General features: G+C 38.1%; 1 protein-coding gene across 3 annotated transcripts; it reads right to left on the bottom strand.

The window, feature by feature from the left end:
* Positions 1-267: 267 nt before the first annotated feature.
* On the bottom strand, positions 268-25,690 carry smad10a (SMAD family member 10a). 3 transcript variants are annotated; one of them, XM_067509212.1, is made up of 14 exons: positions 25,025-25,690; positions 23,048-23,123; positions 21,805-22,045; positions 16,784-16,958; positions 16,582-16,605; positions 15,524-15,736; positions 13,210-13,467; positions 12,735-12,836; positions 12,079-12,132; positions 11,236-11,419; positions 10,841-11,009; positions 9,758-9,896; positions 6,768-6,934; positions 268-3,288 (listed from the first exon to the last, which is right to left on the bottom strand). In XM_067509212.1, the coding sequence occupies exons 1-14, from the start codon at positions 25,026-25,028 to the stop codon at positions 3,166-3,168; spliced, it is 1,929 nt and encodes a 642-aa protein (XP_067365313.1). In that variant the 5' UTR covers positions 25,029-25,690; the 3' UTR covers positions 268-3,165. The 3 variants fall into 3 exon arrangements, with proteins under 3 accessions (XP_067365313.1, XP_067365321.1, XP_067365330.1); XM_067509220.1 differs by having other exon boundaries at positions 15,524-15,733; XM_067509229.1 differs by having other exon boundaries at positions 268-6,934; positions 25,025-25,683.
* Positions 25,691-25,967: the final 277 nt, after the last annotated feature.

Genomic DNA, 25,967 nt, shown 5'->3' with positions numbered 1-25,967 from the left:
GTAGTTATAAAAAACATATAGTTATAAAAAACATATACATTTGTTTTTTTAAATCAACATATGGCAAAAACAAGAGGGGGAGATGTCTCCACCCAAATAATAGCTGTCCGGAGTTTGTGTGGATGCTGTCTTGCAGTGCCCCCGACAATTTAACTTAATTATATAGCGCCAATTCACAACAAAGTCATCTCAAGGCACTTTACACAATAAAGTTAAAACTATAAAAATATATGGAGAAAACTCAAGAAATCTCAAGTTGACAGGACATCAATGAGAGCAATACTTTATCAATAAAGTGTGCATAAATATCACAATGTCATTTTTAAGTTTTATTTTAATATACAGTCAACATTACAAGAGCAGCACACCTTTACAATAAAATAATTACAAAATTAAAATAACTATACTCTAACATTCTTTACTACATCATTTCAATATTGTCTAAGTGTCAGAATAAACTTGTTTAATGTTTAAAGAATGGGATGATGTATGTATTTTTCTATTATGAACAAATGGAATGATCAATGCATCATTGGTGGTTTATTATTAATAAAAATCTGATTTTATCCAGAAATGTCTCACATTGTCCTGCTAATTTATATATATGATTTATAAAAATAAACCAATGAAACATTGGATTATATAAGATAAAACTGTGTTAAGAATTGCAGTAATTCAACTTTTCATAATTTGTAAATTTCAACACAATTAAAGTCTTTCTGGCTCCTGACTGTTTCTTTCAACTTGCACAAGAAAAAGACCTGATCCAGTCTGGTGAGTTTAGTCATGAAAACCTGGAGTGGCTTATTATAATAGGTGGTAAAAAGCGACACTTTTTTGATTCATTATTTTATAATAAAGCATAAATTACATACATGGCAGTCTTGACTTTGGGAATGGCAGTACAACAATAATAACTTGTACTCAAAAGGTCCACTTACTGTACAAACGTTTTTCAGAGCTTTCAACCACCAGAAGCACTTCCATGCTAGGTGGGAGCCTATTTGAAGTATATTTTACTACAATGTGGTTTTATACTGATGCATTATCAACTGTATTCATACTGTCAAACCACAAATGTGACATCATAGTCATCATCCAATGTGTGGAGAGAGAACAGGGGTGAGCTAGACCTGAGAACAACTGGTTAAAACAGCAGCTTCATCAAATCTCCTGCAATCAGCTTCAGCTCCCAAATAGATTGGTATGAATGTTCTTTAATGATTCCCCGTTTTCATGCTGATTTCCAAAACATTTGCTACAAAGAGCTATGTAATTTAACCGTGGGAAGAATCAATATGATGCTTAGTTGTTACATACGTAATGACTGCAAATTGTAATCTAGTCTTTTTGTTGTTTAGGTGTGTTCACAGTCCAATAGATTTACAGCTTTCAGCTTGTTCTGTTAGTGGTCACGACAGCAGAACATGTTCCGCACGTTGATTTGGCATGTGTTTTACGCCAGATGCCCTTCCTGCCGCAACCCTCCCATGCAATCCAGGCTCTGCACCCGCACCAAGGTGTCCCTTGATGGCTGGGCAGAGCCACACCTGGTGGAGTGGGATTTGATCCCCCGGCCTTCTGCATCCCGACCCGATGCTGTACCCATTTAGCTACCAGGCCCCCGTTGGAGAGGTTAAATAGTAATTAATGTGAGTGTGAATAATGAATGTGTATCTGGATTTAAATAGAGCCTTTCCTTCCCATTCTCCCCTTTAATTAGTACGAAATAAATAGTAATTTCCTGCTCGTAAATGAGGAACTTATGAAAAAGTAACTGCCAGCAGGATCAGGGCCTATATTTATCAAGTCTCTGAAGTAGGAAATCACTATTAACTGGCTAATAAATTCTCAGATTGACACATTTTTGCTCCAACTTGAATAAAAAGTGAGTATCAACATTCCTAACCTAAAAATATAGAAAAGCTTCAGAGGAGGTCAGGAGTTACCAATGAACTTGCAGGTTCTCGGAGCCTGGACAGAAGTTTCTAACATGAGAGACGACTACAACACACTGCAATAATTTGTACTTTGTGGACTGATTGAAGTCCAACTCTCTTCTTGGATTAGTCCCACACGTTACTGAAGGTAGAAGCAGAAGGCTTCATGAATAACTACTGAGTCAAGTTGTCCTACTATCAGACTGGATGATACCAGCTACAGCATTTGAAATACCTCTTAAAGCTCCAAGATGACAGATAGCAGGGAAATGATGAAGCTGAAGTTTAATTTTTGAGACACTGGGATTATCATGCGAGTATGATAATGATAATGATGGTGGTGAACTTGCATTATCTGAGACTGGTTAAACACTTAAAGTTCCCTGAATATGGGCAGAGGAGAACAGATAAATATGACAGATCTGTGTTTTTCATGCTAAGATTAAAATAGTGCCAAGCGTACTCATTCATATTTTAGACTCACAAAAGACTAAGGCAATAAGCAATACTACTTAGGTAAGATGAGTGCTTTGTTATTCATATTTTCTCTCTCGAAACCAGTTTGATGAGCTACACAGATACCTGAGGGAACCACAGAATAACAGCAAAAGATTCTGAACAGCTGAAAAACCAAATCACAATGTGCAACATCAATCATTGTGTTTAGAAAGACAAATTCATGTCTGTCTGACAATCCAGTGTTGGTGCATCTACTTTGGACAACAAAAGGCACGAATCACTAATATGCATATGTTAAATGGCTGATCTTTGTAAAGCAGCTCAATCAGATAACAAATGATTCCAGAGTTTACTGACAGAGTCTCACAAAACCAGGCTCCACATTGAAACTTGCTGGTACATTTCTTCAACCTTTGGATCTTAATCCTCGGACTACTTTCCCACTATAGCACATTTTAGATATGACCTTTGGACTGAAACTTTTTATACAGAGTCCCTTCCATAACGTCAAGGTCAATTTGTTTGTTTCTGCTGAAGACATTGGAGTCTAAGAGTAAAAGATATAAGATGCAATAAACAATATAGAACATAGCACTTTTTAAATCAGACCACCCAAATTTTAAGTCAGCAAAAGTATTGGATTGACCAGTGTTTTTTTCTGTTGTTGCTGCCCAGCTGTGTCCTGTTAGATTGATTGTCCAAACAATAAATAGATCTAAAGACTACTCTTGGTTTTAGACTTGGCTGTTACCTGCAAAGACTACATTTAAAAAAAACTGCCATAAAAAAACAGAGAGTTGTAAATGGTAGAAAAGTAGATGTCCTGAAGAAGAAACGACTGATGTACTGAGCAACATCCACAGATCAGTTGAGCAAAGGAAAACAAGAGCTGAACAAAGACAGAAGCATTGTGAAAGTTATTGAGGAAAACCCTACAACACTGATATTTCATTGACATGAGTAGATATACAGTAAACGTACTAGAAGATGTAAAGACCTCATCATCATAAAGAATTATCAGGTTAGGATTAGTTTTTTTTTCTGGACTGATAAGACCAAGATGAAACCAAATTGATTTGACTTTATATGTGACACATGGTGGAAGTAATGTCACATCTTGGGACTGTATGGCTATTTCTATAACAGGATCACTGATCATTATTGATGATACAAAATGTGCTATATTCTATAATGTTAGATGTAGAAACCATGTGATTAACCTTTTTTCCTGAAATTTCTTCAGTGTACAGCAAACACAAATGAATTGGCCTAATGTCACACAAGCGAGTAGATCTCTTACTGCATGGTGCACTCAGCCTTGTATTGAAGTTCACAACAAGACTACTTGGAGCTGTTTACTGGAACTCTGTCCTGTATCCTTCACTGTAAAATCAACTAAAGGCTTGCACACATACAGTGATATATACATTACATCTGGGTGTGCGCTATGTGCTGGGTGTTGGGTTTTAATGATTTTTTTGTATTTTTTCATCTCACTCCTTGATCACTCCTCCTCTCCACACTTAATACTACACTGTCTAAATGCAGACTACAGCAGGATCTCATCGTTCTCATCTACATACCCTTTCATTTTTTAGACAACTGAACTAACGGTGAGTCCTTAGTACTACCTGTTGCCCAGGTGAACACACTGCTCTGCTGTGCTCACAGGTTGATCAGGAGTCATATTCAGAATACATCCTCAAGCTAAAAGTAGCTGCTAAATATGACAAACCCCCAAAATTATTTGTTTTTCAGTTCTAACTTATGACTAGTATCCTTTTGGTCATAGAGTAATCCACAAATTAATACGCATTTTAGTTCTTGAAACATCTCCCAAGTGTCTGACAAGATAGGACCAGCTGACTAATATTAGTCAGGTGTAATATTAGTCAGCTGATAATAGCCCTTCAAATCCAGGTTGGCATTAAATTTGCAATAACCACATTTATATTCCTTTATTGCATTTTTCATTTTAATTTAATTTCAACAGTTTTTTTGTAAATGTTCTTTTTATCCTTTTCAATCCTGTTTTCTAAAAAGCTGGGACACTGTGAAAAGATGTAAATAAAAGCAAAATGAAGCCAAAAAACATTATTAGAAATATTTATAGTACAACATAAGATACCAAATGTTGAAACTGAGAAATGTAATTGTTTTTGAATTTCAAGCCAACAACCCATTTCAAATAAGTTGGAACAATGGCTCCTTACCCCTGTGTTGTATCACTCTTGTTTTAAAAGTATCCCCTTAGGTGTTTGGGAACTTAGGAGGCCAATTACTTTAGCTTTTAGGGTGAAACGTTTTTCAGATTTTTGTGTGTTATTAGCTGCTCAACAGTTTGGGGCCTTCTTTTGTCATATTTTTCACTTTATAATACTTTTCAAATGTTTTCAGTTGGTAACAGGTCCGTACTGCAGGGAAGTCAATTTAGCACCTGGACTCTTTAACTACTGAGCCATGGGGTTATAGTAAGTGCAGAATATGGTTTGGCTTAGTGTTGCTACACTAAGTATGACAATAAGCAAGACTTTCTTTGAAAACACCACAGGAAAGTTTTCCATCTCACAGCAGTCCATTTAAAAATGAGTAAGGCTTAGAGAATGCATCTCTAGTTTCCCTGAATCTCTTGATGAACTATTCGACCATGCAGTCTTTCAAAGAGCCATGAAACTCACCTACTTACTCCTGAAACACGTAGTTAGACTAGGATGCTCTTTTTTTATACTCAATTATCATATTGATCCTTTTTCTCAATTAACCATATTATGTTAATTGACCCTATCTCAAATCTTTTGAGATGTTTTGTTAAAACAAAAATTAATATGAGAAATCTTTTTCAGCAGCCCATCAAACTTTTAAGCTTCAACATCTGATATTTTGTCTTTGTACTATTTCAAATACAGGTTTGAAATTATTTGCAGGCCACTGCATTTTGTTTTTACTCACATTTTAAACACAACTTCTTTAGAATTGGACTTCTAAAGATTTTTTTTGCTTAGAACATTTAGCGCAATTTAGTAGGGGCTTCTAATGGAAAAAGTTCACTTTTGTGAACTTGGTACCAAATCTCTATTATATGATCACAAAGTCATCTGAAAAGTGTTTAAATGTAAATCCAGGTAAATTGCAGCAGCTGTCATTACACTTCAGTTTTTCCTTTCAATCCTACGCAAATGTTATAGACACTTAGGCCTAAATGAGCAAGAATTCAAATGAGCTGCTAGCTACATACCTGCAAGAAATGACAGAGAGAGTGGGCTATAACTGTATTACTACGTAACAAACATCAGTCAATATATCCAATAGTGTCTGTACACATGAGAGCACATGCCCTCACCAACTGACTTCAGTAACCGACCCGTCAGTAATGACCAAAGTGTGTAAGGTTTAGGCAGAAAACTAAACTGTTGTTTTGCACTGTAGTTATGAGGTATTCTGGCTTTGGTGATTTCCACCAACCATTTGGTTACATACAGGGTAGCACTGTTTCATTACAAAGAACAACAACAATACTTTAAAGCTAAATGTTTTTGGCTTTTTAGACTTTTGGTACAAAAATAATATAGTTGAGCTGAGTGGAATAAGAGGGACAGCCATCTATCAACGCTAACAGTTTAGATCAACATCCAGTAAAGAGCACAATACAAGACGTAACACTGGCTTCCTCAATCCCTACTTCTACGTCATTTCGGTTGCTGTTAAGACGTAAAGAGAACTGTAACGCTTACTTGGATTCATCAGAATTTACTGACAGCATTTTTCAGAGGTATGCAGTTATCTGTCTGGAGTGTTGCTGACTCCTGGATAACATGATTAGTACATGTCTGTGTTTTTCCATGAGTGAATGTGCAGAACATCCCTAAAGTTAGAAGAAATCCAAATTGCATATAAGGGAATAGGGTTGTGAAACACATCCCTGGATTTCTACAGTGTATACAAATGTCTTTAGGACAGAGACAAACTGGTAGAACATAAAATCAAAATCTTTACTTTTCACTCCCCTGTGTTTGACTTTAGATTGTAGAGAGTAAAGCTTTAGAAAATTCCCAAAGACATCAGCACTTGTATGCCTGCATGGCTACAGACCTTTTGGTTTCAGTATGTGTGTGTGTGTAAGAAAGAGAGCTTATGAGAGATGTCTGTGCATTGATTGTTACAAGCATATTATGTTGTTGATCATTTCTGTTTTGCTGTGTGTGTTTCTGAATGATTTGCTTTGTATATAAACTAATTAGCATATTTGGCCTCAAGAAAAAGTTTCCAAATGTGTGTCTGTGTGCACACATTCAGAGAATCCAGATTGGAATTTAAACATGATCTTCAGTTAGCAGGCCCTGGGTCAGCCAATGGCATAGTGTGCAACACCTCATCCAGAAGCTGCAGAGCACGGTGCAGGTGGACCTCCACCCAGCAGGGGGTGTGTTTGATGCTTTGGCGAGGATAGTCAGGCCCCCACCCCTTCACAAAGCTGAGCCGCAGGATACACAGTCGCCTGAGGTCATCCACACCAATCCCTGCTGCTGCAGACAGACCTGAAATCACATGTGACATTTATGTAATGACACTTCGTGCCACAGCACTGTTCCATCAGTCATTCCTCAGCTCAGAATAAAATCTGTACACCGTCGGTTAATCACACTGGTTGACAATCAGTTCTCTATACTAAAACATTTACTGTACTTTACTATAGCCAATGGAATAAAAAAACATGCATATGAGACACATGTAGGACAAAAATCTACAGAATGAATAATTATTTCTCATGTAAGACATGTCTCGATCATTAGCTTCTCTTCATTGGCTCCCCATAAAATCCAGAATAGAATTCAAAACCCTACTCTCTTACATAAAAAACTCTTAAAGGTCTGCACTGTTTCATTACAAAGAACAAAAATTCTATTAGGTCTTAAAGACCTAATAGAATTAGGGGTCTTAAAGACCAAATAGTACCAGATTTTTGTAAAAGACCACTTCAATCTCAGACTGTCTTCTTGTGGGTCCTAGAATTTCCAAAAGTAGAATGGGATACAAAGCCTTTAGCTATCAACCTCCTTTCCTTTAGAACCAGGTCCCAGTTCAAAGTCGAAAGTCATACACCCTCTCTACTTTAAAGACTAGACAAACCTTTCTTTTTAGGTGAAGCTTATAGTCAGAGCTGGCTCAGGTAGGTGTAACCCAGCCAATAGTTATGCTGCTGTTGGATTGCTCCCCAACCCCAACAGCTATAGACTTAGAGCACCTAATTACCTAATGTCTGGGAGTTTTTTCTCTCTTCTGCCAGCTAAGTGATTACAATGGGAGCATTTGTTAGGTTTTATAGATAAAACTGTATATTTTTGCTTTATTATGTAAATTGGCATGAGGTTATTTTTTGTTGTAAACCTATGTAATAAAAATATGTAAATAAAACTGAAGATTTTAACTTTAATACACTATTGTCATAGTTATAGATATAACTGGAGATGATAGTGATGATGACTGTAGTAAATCAAAAAACTGGGAAGTGTTTTGTTGCCTATACCAGAGCAGTTTGGAGGGGCATGAAAAGCATCACTGGATGTAAGACCAGCAGCCAGAGGACAGAGGGGAGTTTGGACAGTGCTAATGATTTTAACAACTTTTTCAATATTAATGTGATTTAATGTGCCTCATATCCAGCCGCTAAGGAACTTCACCACAGGTGCCCGCATCTTGCCCCTGTATGAGTCGAACACCACTCTTGTTTCTGAAGAAATGACCATCTCAGCAGAGCAGGTGAGGAGAGAGCTATGCAGGTTTCGCCCCACAAAGGCTGCAGGTCCTAATGGACTCAGCCCCAGGGCACTGTGCCCTGTGCACAAGCCAGTGCCCCACAGCTATGTGGCATCCTTCAGCACATCTTCAACCTGAGCCTGCAGCTGGAGAAGGTGCCTTTTGGGATGGAAAACACCATGCCTGGTGCCAGTACCAAAAGTGGCCCGCTCCAGTGTCCCAAATGACTATAGACCTGTGGGTCCAACCTCCCACATCATGAAAGTGTTGGAGAGACTGATCCTGGACTTCCTCCGACCTCTGGTGGCCTCTGGGGGGGTCTGTAAAGATTATGTTCTTTGACTTCTCCAGTGCTTGTAACACAATCCAGCTTGTCCTGCTGGGGGAGAAATTAAAGAACATGCTCGTTGACAGCCCCATGGTTGCCTGGATTTTGGACTACCTCATTGAAAGACCCCAGTATGTCTGTCTGCAGAACTGTTTGTCTGACACTGTGACCTACAGCACAGGTTCTCCCCAAGGGGCAGTCCTATCTCCCTTTCTCTTCACCCTTTACACCTCTGACTTCAGGTAGAACTCAGAGTCCTGCCACCTTCAGAAGTTTTCTGATGACTCTGTGGTTGTTAAAGGTATCCAGAGGGGAGATGTCACGGAGTATCAATCAGTGGTGGACAGTTTTGTTGACTGGTGTAAGCACAATCATCTCCAGCTCAACATCAGTAAAAGAGAGGAACTGGTGTTGGACTTCAGGAAGTCTGGGACTCCTGTAAATCCTCTTTCCATATGGGGAGAGGGAGTGGAACTACAAATACCTGGGTGTCCACCTGAACAATAAACTGGACTGGTCAGTTAATGTTAATGTACGGATGTTTTATGAGTCCATGGTAGCCAGCTCCATCTTCTATGCTGTGGTTTGCTGCAGCAGCAATATGAAGGTAGCAGACAGTAACAGACTAGACAAACTAATAAGGAGGGCTGGTTCTGTTTTGGGGGAGAAGCTGGACCCTGTCCATGTTGTGGCTGAGAGGAGAATGTTGTCCAAACTCTTCTCAATCCTGGACAATCCTTCCCACCATTAAGTGGCCTTTAAACTGTTCAACTCATCCCTCTTCTGTAAAAAAGAGAGGGACTAAATTGTCAAAATAGTATTGTGTTTATTTCATTTACGTTTATTCTTCTAGCTGGGTTTTTTTCTTCTTTCTAGTCTGTACTTGCCTATTGTCTTAGTTTGGTGGAAGTTTTTTCCTTTCTTTTCTACTTTTCACGCAGAGAGCAGCTATAACAAGGCAACACAATTTCCCCATGGGATCAATAAAGTTGTTTGAATCTGAATTGAATTGAATCTGAATCTAAATTGCAGCGTGTTTTACCAGGTTTCAGCTAACACGCTGTAGTTGTGTGCATGCTTTTTTATATAAATGTACATTTCTTTCTAGATACAATTGATTAAATGGTGGGTCTGCTATTCACTCAATGCCATCATTTACATCTAGAATTGAAAACTCAGGATTTTCCTTTGCAGCAATATACAGTCTCAGGGTTATCTTCAGACATTTACTTCAGTTCTAACACACTTTAAAAGTGTCTCTCTCAGTCACACTTACTAACTGCAGGAGCGATACCGCCGACGCTGCCTGGTCCAGGAATATTTCCTGCCACAGCTGCTGCCTGTGCAGCAGCTGCGGCCTGAGCTGTTGCTGCCTGCTGCTGCATCTGTCTATGGCACTGCCGTAGGTCAAACACCTGGCCAAAACATAAGGAGCTTAGATTAAAATCCGTAGAGCTTTGTACATTTACAAAGAATTATTTGCACCTACTGTATATTCATCATATACTTCAAATGGAAGTGTGACATACAGTGCCTTGGAAAAGTATTCATTCCTTGAAATTTTCCACAATGTCACGTTACAACCACAAATGTACATTTATTTTATTGGGGTTTTATGTGATAGGCCAAAATAAAGTGGCAACTGTGAAGTGAAAGGAAAATGATAAGCAGCCAAGAGGGTCTGGAGGAGGTGCAGAGTTCTACAGCTCAGGTGGGGAAATCCACCTGAGCTGTAGAACACACACCATCCTCACCATGAAACATAGTGGTGGCTGCATCATGTTGTTTCATTTCTTCAACAAGGACAAGGAAGCTGGACAGAACTGCATCATGTTGTTACATTTCTTCAACAATGACAAAGAAGCTGGACAGAACTGATGGGAAGATGGATGGAGCCAAATACAAGGCAATCTTAGGAGAAAACCTGTTAGAGTCTGCAAAAGACTTGAGACTGGGATGGAGGTTCACCTTCCAGCAGGACAAGGACCATAAACATACAGCCAGAGCTACAATGGAATGGTTTAGATCAAAGAATATTTATGTGTTAGAATGGCCCAGTCAAAGTCCATATTCCAATTGAGAATCTGTGGCAAGACTTGAAAATTGCTGTTCAGAGATGCTCTACATTCAATCTGACTGAGCTTGAGCTAATTTAAGCTAAGAATGGGCCAAAGTTTTATTCTCTAAATATGCAAAGCTGGTAACAACATACATAACAAAATACATTTGTGGTTGTAACATGACAAAATGTGGAAAATTTCAAGAGGCATGAATACTTTGTATATTTGTTTAGAAGGCTGCTTAAATTTAAATGTATGTGTATGTAAAAAACTTGATTAATGTTTTGAGCTGTTCAGACCTTGATGTAGGCTCCAGGGTAGATCTTGTGCACAGCATCACCTGGTGCTCGGCCTGCTTCTCTGTCAAGGTAGTAGCTCTGTACAAACACAGCATGGTCGCTCATACAGCGCATCCACACATCGCCCTCACCACGACACTCCAGCTGCATGCCTTTACCTATGTGTAACCTGAAAGGAACAGCAAAAAACATAAGGGAGCCCAGTTAGTTCTCACTTACTTTTATTTTGTTTAGTACAGAAACAAAATCAGTGCTGGATTGGCACATGGAGGTTTTTGTCATATGGGGTGCAGTGATAGTGCTCTCCTGATATGAAAGGGCAGGATATACAATGACTTTGAGACCACAACAGAGCAGATCTTTGACTGAGTTTGCTGTTAGGCAATGCCACATACCTGGCCCTCTCACTGGCATCTGTGCGGTGTACGTTACTTAGCTGGCCGAGGCAAAACCGATCACCTCCCGAGGGGTCAACATAACCATCCACAGTCACTACAGGGCAGCTGGATGGCACCTTAAACATCTCACCAACTTGGACATCCATTTCAAAATAAGAGATAGAGCACCAAAACTCTGGTCCTGCAATAAAATCATCAAACTAAGTGTGTAACATATTGGTGCATTGATAAATACTACTACTATAAATGTTTAATCGTGTTTGCAGTGAATGTCTCTCTTCATGGCAAACACATTTTTTCCTTTGTGTCTCACCAAAATATGCTTCCTATGTATGAAATTCAACAGTCCTCCATCTGTGCAAATACTTTTGAGAAAGTTTCTTTAAAGGCAATGGAAGGTTCAACCTTAAAAATGATCTACATTTATTTTTTAATACAAAATTCCCTTTTAGTTACCTTCCTTCCAAAGTAACTCAACAGGGAAAGAGAAAATTCTACACTAAAAAGACTTTCAAAGACACCCACATTATTTGAATAATTCAGACTAGTAAGTCCTCATATTAGCCTTAGAAATATCTTTGAATACATTTTTGGAAAGATTTGTAAGGTTTTAAGAAAAGATGTCTGTCGGTCTCCAGGTATGAACATGGGGACAGTCTCCAGACAGACAGTTTTTCACCTCCCTCTGGTTGTTATTGCTTTCCTTAACATCTCTGTGCCATTTTCCATTTGGTTACCTCTGCTTTCACACTGCTGGAATTAGCTGACATCATTACAGTGTGGGTTAACAATTCAGTATCACAATATGCACATCACACTTTTAAACTAATGGTCTTTAACCTGGATGGTTGGACACAGAAGCAGAGAAAGAGGTTGAGCCATGATGCGGAGCCCCTGAAAAACAGAAGGTTAAAAAAGTTAGTAGGAAGCAGAAACAAAACAAAACAAAACCCAAAAATGACACATAAATTTACATGGCTTTACCCAACTTTCCAAGTTCAACCTGATTTGTGAGTTGTAAGATGTATGTTTTGTAAGCAAAGTCTAAACTAGCACAAATGTCACTGTGATTGGGTAGTGTGTGCCTCATCTGACCAACAGGTTACTGATAGTGTGAAAAGTAACCTACAAGAATCTAGCATAACATGCCTGATTATTTGAGAACTACAAAACTTTTAACATAAGGACACTAAGCTAACGTGCAATTTGTATTAATCTGCCATATATCATACCAAATCATTCCATGAGACTAATATGGTCAACTAAATTAGAGAAACATACATAACTATTTCTACCAAAGAAACCCTAGTTTCTACAGCAATAATTTACATGAATACAATTATATAACAGTACCATAAAGAGGTACATTTTCTGGAAACACACATAAGAGTTTGAACACTAACTATTGTTTAATTTTTTACATTTTGTAGGATTAAAGTGAATACTCTAAAGTTCTTAAGTCTCAAGTAGATGCAGGTTTTAAAGCACCATCTTACAGTGGTGGTTTGGATGGTGGAGTGGAGGTTGTTGGTGACCACGCCCATTCTGCTGGAGTCCTATAGGAGTGTATGAGGCTGTGCTGCTGCCCGTCCAAACAGCTGGAATGCAGAGAAGTGAAGAACGATCAGTGTGAACCCATGCACATGCTTCCTATGGAAATATAAATAAACTCTGATACTAACCTAGACATATTTGAAAGGATCAGTATGTACCGCAAAAAGCAGATTAAATTATTTTTTTACAAACTTTATCTTCAAAACATTGTCAGAGAAGTAGGGACAATAAAAAATATGTAATTTGTTAATTAACCCTGACCCTTAATAAGGAAAATAATCCGGGTTGGATAATTTTCCTCACTAAATAGTTAAAGTGTAGTGTAAAGTGCTAGTGTAATTTTGTGTAAAAGTAAAAATGTGAAAAATATTTATACATATTAAAAATATCCATATACAATTTTTTATAGAAACTTACTATGGAAGGCAGCCTGGCTCTGAGAGTGTTTATTGCCGCTGTATCCATTCTGTCCATGCGAGTGAGAAGGTGGTAGTGAGGGTTGTTGGGGGTGGGGGGTTTGTGATGGTTGCTGGGCAGTTTGTTGCTGAGCTAGCGGTTGGGTTGGAGTTGGAGGTCTTGGTGTTGGAGCCATGACTTGAGCCTGTGGAGATGCCGTTTGAAGGCGGGCTTCACTGTGACTGCCCTGCAGTGGCAACATGGTGCCAGAGCCAGACACTAGAAGGACAACAGAGGGGACACATCAGGCTGCACTTAAAGGAATAGCTTGGGATCTTCCAAAATGGGTTTAATAGAAACATGGGTGCTGTCTATGCATATGGAAAAGCTTAGTTATCATTTTCTTGCTTTCCACACTGTTAGTATGTTTTCACCCAGAACCTGACTACACTGTAAGAAATGAGGGCCCGGGTTTACAACCTTTGTTCTGTCTAGAAAATGCACCTCAAAGTTCACCTAAGACTCTCATGCAGTGGTTCACACTAGGCCAAATTGATTAGAAATTGTAAAGTTTACAGCATTGGTCATAAAAATTCCGCTGTTTTCCATTCTCCTGAGCTGTGGCAAAAGGAGATCTACCAACTCTTTACTCATTGTTACAGCGTAAATCAAAAACCCGAAAAATTTTAATTTTAGGAGGATGTATGACACAGTATGACAAAACACAAATGTATGAATTAGAGTACACCAATGAAAAAACTAATAATAATAAGGAAATAAGGAAAGAATAAGGAAAACAAAACACAAATAAGTTTCTGAAATTCTCTTGGTTAGTGTAATATGACCCAGCTGACAAAAACAAACATTTGTTTATACAAAGCTTATCAAAAAACAACCAATAGAGACCATATAGCACTCGCAATTATCCAACTTACTGCAAATTAGGTGCATTTGCAAAATTTACAAACTGTTGCTTATTTGAGCATATTGGAGTTGACTTTCTTGTGCTTTTGTGTCAGTAGTGGTGTACATGTAGGAGTTCTGGCATGAAAACATTCAGTGTTATGTATGCACCTTAGTGTGCAACCTAAAACAGTAACACCAAGCATCAGTACGTGCTGTAGCAGGAGCTTCCACCAGGCTCCTAAGAAATCTGGTTCTGGTTGCACCCCTTTACAGCCTGCTTTGTCTGCCTAATCCAGGTTTAGTTATAGTGCATTTAACTTTGAGCTTTCAAGCTATGCTTCCAAACAAACCCCTAAGAACATTCAGTGCCTTCACTATCTTTTTATATCCCTTTCCTTATTACTGAAATGCAGCAAACATGACACTTAACAAACCCTAGCCAGTTCAAGTTTTCAAGTATGTGTTCTATCACCTGCTGCAACTAATAAAGCCCCTGATTAGTTGTTTAGCTATCAAGCTCCTCCCATGTGGAACCAGCTCCCAGTTCAGATTTTGGAAGCAGACTCCCTCTCTACTTTTAACTCTATGCTTAAAACTTTCCTCTCTGATAAAGCTTATACTTAGTTATAGTCATGCTGCTATAGGCTTAGACTGCTGGTGGACCCACCATCCTAATGCACTGAGCTCCTTTTCTCCCCTTCTCCTCTCCTCTCACCCCACATTTATTTGTCACCACTGCATGACATTGTGTGTTCTTTCTCCCGTAGTTGTCTTTCTCCTTCTCTGTCTCCCTCTCTCTGTTCCTTTCTGCAGGTGTCCCAAGCTTTGGAGCTGTGTGTTTTCCAGTGTGCAGCTACTGGTCTTACCAACCTGCCCAATATTTTGTTGTTGCTTTTTGTTGCTCTTTTCTTTTCTCTCTCCACTTTCCACTCAACCCAACCAGTCCAGGCAGATGGCCACCCACCCTGAGCCTGGTTCGTGGAGGTTTTTACCAATAAATGGAGGTTTTCATCTCCACTGTTGCCTAGGGCTTGCTCCAGGGGGATTTGTTGGGTTTTCTCTATATATCTTTATAGACTTTATTGTGTAAAGTGTCTTGAGATTACTTAGTTTTGAACTGGGGCTATATAAATAAAGTTGAATTGAACTGAACATTGTATATTAACGCCACAGAAGTAAATCAGTTAATTTGATTTTTATGACAATATTAGGAACTAACTAAATAGCACTCAAGTTTCAATTAAAATCAGCTTGAAAGATGCCGAACTGTTCATATAAACTGTGAATTGTGTTTGAAAGCTGTTTCAATCTTATTTATTTCTATTCAAAATTCTCCAAATTATTAATCAATATAAAATATTTTATTCTGGTCCTCCAATATAAACTTATTATGACAAGTCAATGCTTTAATAATAAATAAAAAACTAACCTTTGGGTGAGACAGGCAGGTTAGTGTATCTGGTGACAGGTGGAGGCCCATGTGGGTCAGAGGACAGCTGTGGGGGAGGTAGTGGCTGGCCATAATGGTCTGGAGGAGGCAGCTTCAAAGCTGCTTGGTGGTCAGACAGAGGCATGCCAGGTGGGAGGTCAATCTGTATACAGTCATGGATGTATTCCTCTTTGATGAGCCCACCTGGTGCTGCTGAAGGGGAACACAATTAGATTATACAGGGAATTAAATATAATTTTTGTGATTTATATGGACACATAGATTTCAAGGTGCAAACTCTGGTTGACATTAATCTGCATGGAAAGATTAAGGGACAGAATTAATGCATGGCAGCTACAATGAGGTTTGTTTACATGTAAAGCAATTTTATCATAACTGGATTTTGCACTTTTTTTCATAGAACATCTATGAATGTTTGTTAGTGTGAATAAGATATTGCATCAAAAGCCTCACATCAAAATTTTCTCAGCTTGTCTATGTCACATACTATTTACTGCAAACAATTAAACATGCTCAGAGTATTCACTGATGAAGACTTTTATCTTTTAAATCATATAAAGCATGCAACACATGCATGTATTTCTGATAGCATCTATTATTAGACACATGTAAATTTATAGGAAAGAAACCAGAGCCTATCCTACCATAAAAAGCAATAAGCATTAATAAGATATCTTTCTAACAAGACAATGTCATGTCCCATCATGTCCTCAGTAAATTCAACAATATGCAAGCATATAAAAATGTTGAGTTAATTAATTTAATTCATATTTTCCTACATGCTATATTTTTTCAACTTTTCAATTTCTTTTATATCCTATTTTTCATCTGACATAAGAACAATTCCTTTAACAACTTCAAATGACTCATTCCCAATGCTTTTCAGTTTTAAATGCCTTCTTTGTGTTAAAGATTAAAATTGAAATTGGTATTTCTGTAGTCTTTATGTTATGACAGGAGTCAACATCACATAAGAAATGGAATGGTACCAATTGAGCTGCATATAATCACGATTTGCTGTACAAAAAACAACTCACCTGTATTTTGAAGGCTGAGACCAACTGTGAGATAACACAGAAAGAACATAAAGTCAAACTTGATTAGAGATGTCAGACAGAAAATGAAAAATTAGTTTGTTGAGCATACATACTCATATTTAACAGAATACGACACTAATGGCATAATGATTGTAAAACACATGAAACCCCACTCAGAGCTGTTAATGTGAAGCTGACCTACCAATGCCTGGAGACACTACCCTTTCATAATGGTAGGGGTTGACACACACATTGTCATACTTCAGGTCAAAGGCGTACTGGCAGAACTTGACGTGCTTGAGTTCATTTTTGTGGAGGTCCGGCCAACGCCACAGCCGTGCATAAATCACATGAGGAAAACCTTTTCTTCCTGCCACCTGAGGAGAGAATCATTGCATCATGAATCTACTGTCTCCCAGTATCACTCTTATCCAGCAGTCGACTGTATCTGTTTCACATACGTGCCTGTTTGTGAATATAAAACATTACATACTTCCAATCAACCACAGCAACTCGTCACAATTTGTGACACTGACATTTAGACTGTTTCCAACCTATAGCTTGTTTGCTCTGGTCAAAATCACTGGATAAGTTTGTAAACCTGGTCCGTATTTACTTTAATGTGGTTTATTATAAGAAAGAGAAAACTCCAAGTGAACTAAAATATATCACTACAACAGTCTACAACAACATTTGTGTGCGTTCAATGGTAAACTGGATCTGAGCCTGAAACAAGATAGTAACCAGAGCAAGAAAATCTGTTCTATAGTATCGAATAGTTCTATGATTGGAATGTTGCTCTGCAACATTAAACAACAGCACAACTGGCATTTACTTTTAACCATAGTGATTATCTGCACAATATATGTCGAAGTGTCTCTGGGCAAGACATTGTACTCATAACAGCCCATTCCCATCCCCAGCTGTGCAGAGCCGGTCCAAGCCCGGTAGAAATTGCGGAGGGTTGTGTCAGGAAGGGCGACCCTGAACAGGATAAGCCAAAATGACAAAAAATTAATAAAACCTGGAAAAATAAATATGCCTTAAACTAAGAGGAACTAAAGAAAGAAGGTGTAAAAATCTAAGTCAGTCTATAGTGTGCATTACAACCTAAGCATGCTGGATAGAGTCTGGGTTGGCTTTAAAGAGATGAGTTTGTAACAACTTGATATCAGGGCACCATGTAAAATGAACCAATATTTATTTTCCACCGACTTAATCTTTGAACTAACTTCAATGAGCATATACTGTAATAGGGTGCGGTTCCTTTTGTTTTTCTAACTGAACAAGTGACTCTTGCTTATCTTTGATATTCTTCGTTTGTATCTCAAGCCGTCTTAATTTAAGAAAACTTTTTTTAGTGAATTTGGGTGATTACTCTACAATAATAATATACTGTTTTATCAGTGGGGTGTCTGTAAACAGACATGTGTAAACATGTACTTGTTTTTTGAATGTACAAGATGGATATTGCACAATATTTACTCTGAAAAAGGTACATGAAATAGTACTCTGGACATCATTCAGTTTATCCTCTGTTCCAAAACATAAAACTCTCATCAGTGTATCTTGCTCATTTGATGTTTGTCTTGAATTGAGTAGTATTATAAACGTGTTAGACTGTAGCTTTTGCTACAAAGATACGAACACGAGATACAGCTGAAGGAGTGTCCATATTGAAGGCCAAATAACTTGATGTACTGTATTTACTCTAAGAGGCATGTTACATATTTCAAGAGAAAAAAGAATTTGAATGCAGCTGCTTGGGGCAAAGTTCACAGAATAAGGCACTGTCCATGGTGCTGAATTCTGGTCTTTTAGAGGCCAGCTGAAATGATTATTCCCCCAGATCTGTTCATTCAGTTCATTCTGGCCCTCAGATAGGGCCAGCCACAGTCACACTCTCTAAGAATTATTATGGATCTTTTCTCAACTGTCATTCTTGTTCCCTCCTGTTCCACTGTCCCTTTCCGTACCTGCCCACAAACATGTTTCCAGTTGCAACATTATCTAGCCAGTATTTTAACATGTCTTTTTCCCCACATCTGGCTCTCTGGAAACTGTTAATTCTGTAGAATCTTGTTCTTGCCACCCTCTTTCTTCTCTGTAGGTCTATGATGTCATTTAGCAAATCTAATTTGCTTTACTCTGCCTGTGTGTCAACATTTAGGTTCTCCTGGCTGTGGTTTGTACAGCATACCTGACACAAACATGAACAGGTTAACACAATCACTGACACAATCAGCGGCTTATTAGCAACTCATCTATGTACTGACACACTTAGAAAGAAGACCATCCTATCGGTCTTAGCCTAAAGCAATCTGTGGTCTCTCAGTGCTACAACATGCAGTTATTTCTGTTTTCTGTTGCTAAAACTGGACATATTGTGATTAATTTTAAGCAATGTCTCTATTCAGAATTCAATAATCAATAATCAGTCATTTGAATGAAACAAAGTTTTCATTTCTCAAATAAATCAATTAAAGGTCATGTGATGTTTGATGACAGTACAATAGGGCACAATTGGTACAGTGTTAATCGGTTTTGTTGTTAATTCAGAGAATAACTGTCTCTGGTCACAATAAGATGCATTTGATGAAATTATAAATACATTGCTGACAGTGGAACACAACTGCCTTGGCAGCATGTGAATTCTGCACCCTAGCAGTAGCACCGTCTACTGATGCTAAAAACTACCTTCAGATATGTACAGTTTATCCGACCAGTATAAAAGAGCATAGTAAAAGAGTAATTAGCCATTTTTTCTTATAGGTCATTGTGAGATTGTGTTTGTATAACTTGCCATTTATACAACTATTCATATTTGGACTACAAATTATTGACTACTTTATTCTATTAACTAGATGGTCTTTTTAACTATTAACTAGTTATAAAGCACATTTCTATCATATTGGTACCCAAAGCGCTAAATTGGTGTTTAGTGTCTTGCTCAAGAATCAAACAAACAACCCTCTGATTGGTGGAAGACTGCTCTGTTTACCATTTTTACCTAATTAGTTTTTTTCCCCCTTTATACAGAAACCATACCAATGCCTTACTATTGACTCAATAACTGTGGCGATGATACTAAAGATCCTACTATTTGTTCACAAACAATTCAACATTAGTTGAATTGAATCTAAGTAAGATGTGTTATTCTCAAAGTGAAAAACCTTTTCAGATCTATTAAATTGTATATTAATAATGTCTTAATAATGTATTTGATCATAGTACCATATCATCCCAGTAGACCACTTCAATCTCAGAATGCAGGCCTACCTCTGGTTCCCAAAATTTCCAAAGGTAGAATGGGAGGCAGAGCCTTTGGCTATCAAGCTCCTCTCCTGTGGAACCAGCTCCCAGTTCGGGAAGCAGACACCCTCTCTACTTTTAAGTCTGGAGCTGTGTGTTTTCCATTGTGCAGCTACTGGTCCTACCAACCTGCCAGATGTTTTTGTTGCTCTTTCCTTTTCTCTCTTCACTTTCCACTCACCCCCACTGGTCAAGGCAGATGGCTGCCCACCCTGAGCCTGGTTCTGCTGGAGTATTCTTCAGTTAAAGGGAGTTTTTCCCTCTCCACTATTGCCTAGGGCTTGCTCAAGGGGGGATTGTTGGGTTCTCTCTATACCTCTTTATAGTCTTGACTTTATTCTGTAAAGTGCGTTGAGATGAATTTGTTGTGAATTGGCGCTATATAAATAAAGTGGAATGGAATTGGATTGAATTAGTTTATGGAATGTGAAATGCATAACTGTATGTATTATCATGAAAATGATAACTAATAGCTAAAGTTTATATCTCTAAACAGTAATAAACAACTAGGGAGAAGTGAAAATGTATCTGCTCAGGGGATAATTGGCAGAATGTAACTAGTGTAATGTCAAAAAATATGAAACTATAAATAATGCCTTGCTTGGTTTTCTTAGGTCCCTGGTTTATGGCAGCATGCACTTATTAACAACAGCAAACTCAAAATGTTTAGGAGCTTTGTAGAAATAACTAACCAATTTCTCAAACCTCATTTATACATTGAACTCACCAACTCCTGACCCTATTGAGGTTATGCTGATAACATTAGCCTAACTGAAGGGATTACTATACAGTTTTCGAACATACAGTATGAATGTTTGAAATATTTTTTTATTTTTGGATAGAAAATAATTAAATTATGTATGTGTTGTAAATAAAAATAGACAGTTTGTTCATTATTGTTCATTATTTTCATCACCCTTAAGACAAAATGTCTACTGAAGTTTCTTTTTTATAGTCTTTGTTCCTTTTTCATATTGCAGTACTATGTACTATACACATTATACTAAGCAATAGTATAAAAATCTTTTTTTATTTTAACTAAATTAAACCTTTGTATTATTACACTGAAGTAATCATTCAATTGTTGGATTATCTTTATCTGTAGGTTTAGAGATATGTCTATTCACATCTGAGCCACACCATTAGATCCAATATTAGGTAGATTCTTATGCAGGAGTGGCCAACCCATGCTCCTTAAGGGCTGCAGCCCCACTTGTTTTCCAGCTATTCCAACTGTACACACTGCTGATTACTTTGATCAGGAAAGCAGTGGGTATGGCAGGGATAACTGGAAAACGTCCATCAAGAAGCATAGGTTGCCCATTAATGTTCTAATGCAATCTAATGTCACCTGATTCTTTTTAAAAATTGTGGCGAAAACATTAGAATCGCCTCTTAATTTAATGCAATCAAGTATGACTTCACTCTTATTCAATCTAATTTTTGTCTTTCGGCTAAGTGCCTGTCAGATGCTGTACATCTATACATCATTTATCAGTGGTCCATTGATGATTTCAATAACAGGACACCAATTTAAATAAACTCATGTCCCATATTCCATTTCTTTTCACATCACAAACAAAACTCAACCTAACCATTGTTGAAGGTTGACTGACACACTCCTTTCCACATGTTGTAAATGCAGGTTTTTCATCAAAGTTTTACTTACAGCTTTCAAACCAGCCTAATCAACCCCAATCAAATGAGCAAACGTGATCAGTGCCCAAGTGGCCTTATGTTTGGATCACATTTTGGCGACACAAAGTTTTTTTTTAGCTACATCTCAACACACTACAGTTTATTTGTCATGAGAGAATTTTTGGGAAATAGAATAATGATGTCTTGCAGTAATTTTAATTTGGGCTGTGCCATATCGTATCATATACAATATGAAGAAGAAGTAGCATTGACCTGCAGCCGTCCATCCAGCGTCCTCTGGATTGTGACACATTTGCTGGGATGGACACCGTTGGTGGTGATAGCAGTGATGAGTGAATCTAGCTCATCCTTCTTCTCCTTCAGCTTTTTCACCAGACTTTCGATGGCCCGCTTGGCGAAGCCCTCATTCTCTCCACCTTGCCGGTGGCACATGAGGCTGTGGACGATACTGAGGCAGGCGTCATTGCTGCTTGGGGGGTTCACCGACATAATGCTGATGCCACAGGAAATAAAAGGAAGTCTTGTTATGCTTAATGAAAATGATATCCACTCTAGCCTACTTGAACCGTGACAATCAAGCTTCCCTGAATGTAAATTTTATTTGCTGGTGGAATAGATCACACTGCATTCGCTAAACACTACAATTTTACACATTTGAAACCAAAGCTGACCACATTATTGCTTAGGTTCAGTCAGATTTCCAAAGTTGAACCACCGTTTCACCCCCCCAAAAATTAAAAACTAAAAAAACAATTAAAAGGGAAAGGGCAATATCAAAATTTCATGAATAACTTCCTTAAGAATAGACAATTTACTTCTGCCTTTGGTAAAAGGCAGAAGTAACATTAGCTGTAGGTTTCGTCACCTAAAGCTTTGCAGATTACTATTGTTTTACAGCCCACTCGCTCAACAAAAGTTACTGCATAGGCTCAGAAACACCTCTAAAAACTATTTTAAGTGAACATAGTTTGTTGCTGCATCAATGCTGGTTAAATCACTATGATGCAAATAAACAACCGGATATAAATATAATTCAGAAGCACTGCTGTCTTTTCTGAGCCTGAGCTCATTTAAATTGGACTGAGATGAAACGGAAAACTTTCCTGTACTCTGACAAGTAAAAAAGTAAAAAATCTTTTAAAAATCATATATTCTGAGAATACTACTATAAGAGGATGCACCTGCCCCATTTTTATTGTGTTGCAGGCATCAATCTTAAAATGAGCATATATTTAATATGTTGTCTTTGTACTATTTACAATGAAAAACACCCCCAAATAATTTGCACATGACAGCATTCTGTTTTATTTACATTTTACAACATGTCATAACTTTTCTGGAAATCCAGTCACCCATTCAGACCAAAGCTACTGTGTTGCCATAAAAGGGACATTTTATTTGTGATGAAAGATGGGAAGGTGTTACATCACATGAAGGAACTAAAGTCAGTGAAAATTAAGGCACTTAGTACTGCTGTCATGTTTGTCTTGTTTACCTGGTATTAAGTTGGTCAGCCAATGAGTGACCAGAAAGTTCACTGGCATCATGACGACCCAGCTCTGAATCAGTCCCTGTTTTCACAATGGGAAGAGCAGACCGTTAGCAAATGCAAGTTAATTGTGCAAATCTAGTTATTAAAGTTTAAAATGATACAAGATTTTCAGATTCTAAAATAAGAAAAGTTACTTCAATCAATTACTATAAGTAATGCGGCTGTGACAGTTTACAACAAATTATGAGAATCTGTGCAGAACAGACAAGACAAGCTTGCTGTTAGAACCTGGCAATAGTCAACTTTCAAATAAAGTGACGAGCATCTTAGATTGAATGAGCCCTAAACCAGTAAACACCAAAATCTTTTAAAGTTGACATCTTCACTCTAAAGTATGTGAGTCCCCAGAATATAACAGTGTTACAAAACAATTAAATGGCCATATTAGAGTTTAATCTTAGCATTTCAATGGAGAACTCCTGCATAATTTATCCTGGTGTAGAGAACGTTCTACTGAGACAAAATGGCCGTTCCAAGGTGCTACTTACTATGTTTACTTTGTGTTGAACTGAGACATGAGTGTTTTAAATGCTTTATCATGTGCCTAAGTCAGTTTATTTTGACCAAGAGGATTGATTACAGCAAGTAAAACCTGTTTGTGTTCATATGGGCACCTGGGCACCATTTTACATTTTTAGGTTTAATAGGCTGGTCCTCAGTGTGGCAAATCTTAATTTTCAAGTCAATAAGTAAATATATTTCAGTCTTAATAAATTAGTCTAAAAGAAGAGTCATTGGGAAAACTTTTTACAATAAAATATCTAATTCAGTCAGTCTTCTATATCAGGTAAGACAACATGTTTGGATTTAGGGATTTCTGTCTGACAAATGAATATGAACACCACAGTCATTTCTATATTCTAGCATTATTTTTCTGACTTTTAAAGGCTAAACAAAAACTGGGAAATAGGCTAATAGGTTATTAACTATTCATTGACCACAGCTATCAAATCAAATAATAAAACAGTCTCACACGTGGTGGATGGCATGGTTAATGGAGAAATATCTGAATATCGACATCAATTACTTCAAAACTATACATTAAGTGCTTTTCACCTTTGGACATAACGGCTTAACATCCATATAACATACGTTCATCTGTGAATCTGCACATACAAAGCTTGACTGAAAAGGCTTAATAGTGTGATTTACATTCACAACCAAACGTTCAATAGACTCAATAAGTAATTTAATTTCGTGTTAAAAATACAAGTAAGGTGTCCTGCAAAATGGCCGTTTATTATCGATTAATATCGCCAAGGCTTGAGTATATGATCAGCCTATAGCTTATGCTGACAGTCACAGGTAACTGTTGCTACACACACCGTCCATCATGTCTCCGTTTAAACATCCTCTTCTCATACAGGCCCCAACCTCCAACACCAGAGTGATAACTAGAGGACACTGCACTTGAAATGCAAACTTGATTCAATTTAAATTGGCAGGAGCACAGCGACAGAGATCGTTGCCTGTGTGCCTGACACGACCTGAGCAGTTTTCGGGTTCCAGGCCATGCATTCACTTCACTGACTGTTAACGTGCGTCACGAAGTCCGCTGTCTCAACATCTCAAAGAACCAGCTGATACATGATAATCCATTCATAAGAGACAAAATTCCTTTTCACTTAAACAGACATAGTGTATCTGACCGCTTCAGGAAGAACGGATATAGGAAAATACAACCGAAGACAGAATTCAGAGTCCAACCTCGGCTCCTAGGAATCAGGAACGGTGAGAGAGCGAGACAGTGGAAGAGCGGTCGTCGCAGATAAAAGCAGGTTACAGTAAGCAATAATTTAGCAAGCTAATCTGGCTGACTTCCCTCTCATTCTCTGGGTTATTCGGTTAACGTTATTGGTCCTGTTTTAATACCTGCGACAGCAAGCGAAACAGAGACTGAGATAAATGGTTTCTACTTACACATCAGCCGGAGTGGAGAGAAGAAGTTGGGCAGAAAGATCGCTGCGCTGTTCGACAGTTGCCTGGAGTGCTGTACTCAGATAGCTCCGTGTTGTGTGTGTGTGTGTTGACCAGAGCTGTTTTTTGTGTTTATAGCCCTTTGTATGAGACCTGTGTGTTGCTCTGTGTTCACGGGGCTAATGTTTCTTTGAATTCCTCAAGTATAACGAGCTAGTGTTCTAGTTTTCTCATTAATGTTTCTCGTATGTTGCACAGCGCTAGCTTGGTGCTTCTCTGTTGTTTTATCCTTTTATCAGTCCCTTTGCCTCCTCGTGCATCCTGCCTGTTCCTCACGCGCACGCCGCAATAACAATAGAGGGAGACATCATGCACGTCAGTGTCTCGACACGCTGCAGCCAATAGAGAGACAGGTCTCAAAGGGACTACCGCTGTCGGCCAATCAAGACGCCGTTATCACAGCACGGCCGCTAGCCAGGGTCTGTCTGGTTCCTCTAGATTGACAGGCCCGCGAGACTTGTTTTTTTAAGGTGGCGCCGTTGAGATTAGCGCCCCCAACACACACACACACACACACACACACACACACACACACACAGCAGCGCAGCGCTACTGTTGTTTAAACAACTCTGGTCAGAATTAATTTGCTCATAATTACTATTCATCTACTGCAGTGACCACTCGTCCTTTATTAAAGAGTTAATAACTTACAATAAATGTATTGGCTACAATTATATATTTTTAAAGTCCAGAGGATTATTCTTTGTATTTGATTTGCTCTTTCTTGTTAGACCACTGCCACTAAAAATTTCTTTGACCAATATTTTAGACTGTGAATTGTTTTGAGGACATATCAAACAGAATACTTTAGTGACCAATTCAAAAACTCTAAAATGGGCAGTCAATGCAAGTCAATGGTTACCCATTGGTATATCTTTATTTAATG

The sequence above is a fragment of the Channa argus genome, chromosome 1 (genome assembly GCF_033026475.1).
Source record: "Channa argus isolate prfri chromosome 1, Channa argus male v1.0, whole genome shotgun sequence".
NCBI classification, from domain to species: Eukaryota; Metazoa; Chordata; class Actinopteri; order Anabantiformes; family Channidae; genus Channa; species Channa argus.
This window is presented reverse-complemented; position numbering and strand designations above follow the sequence as displayed.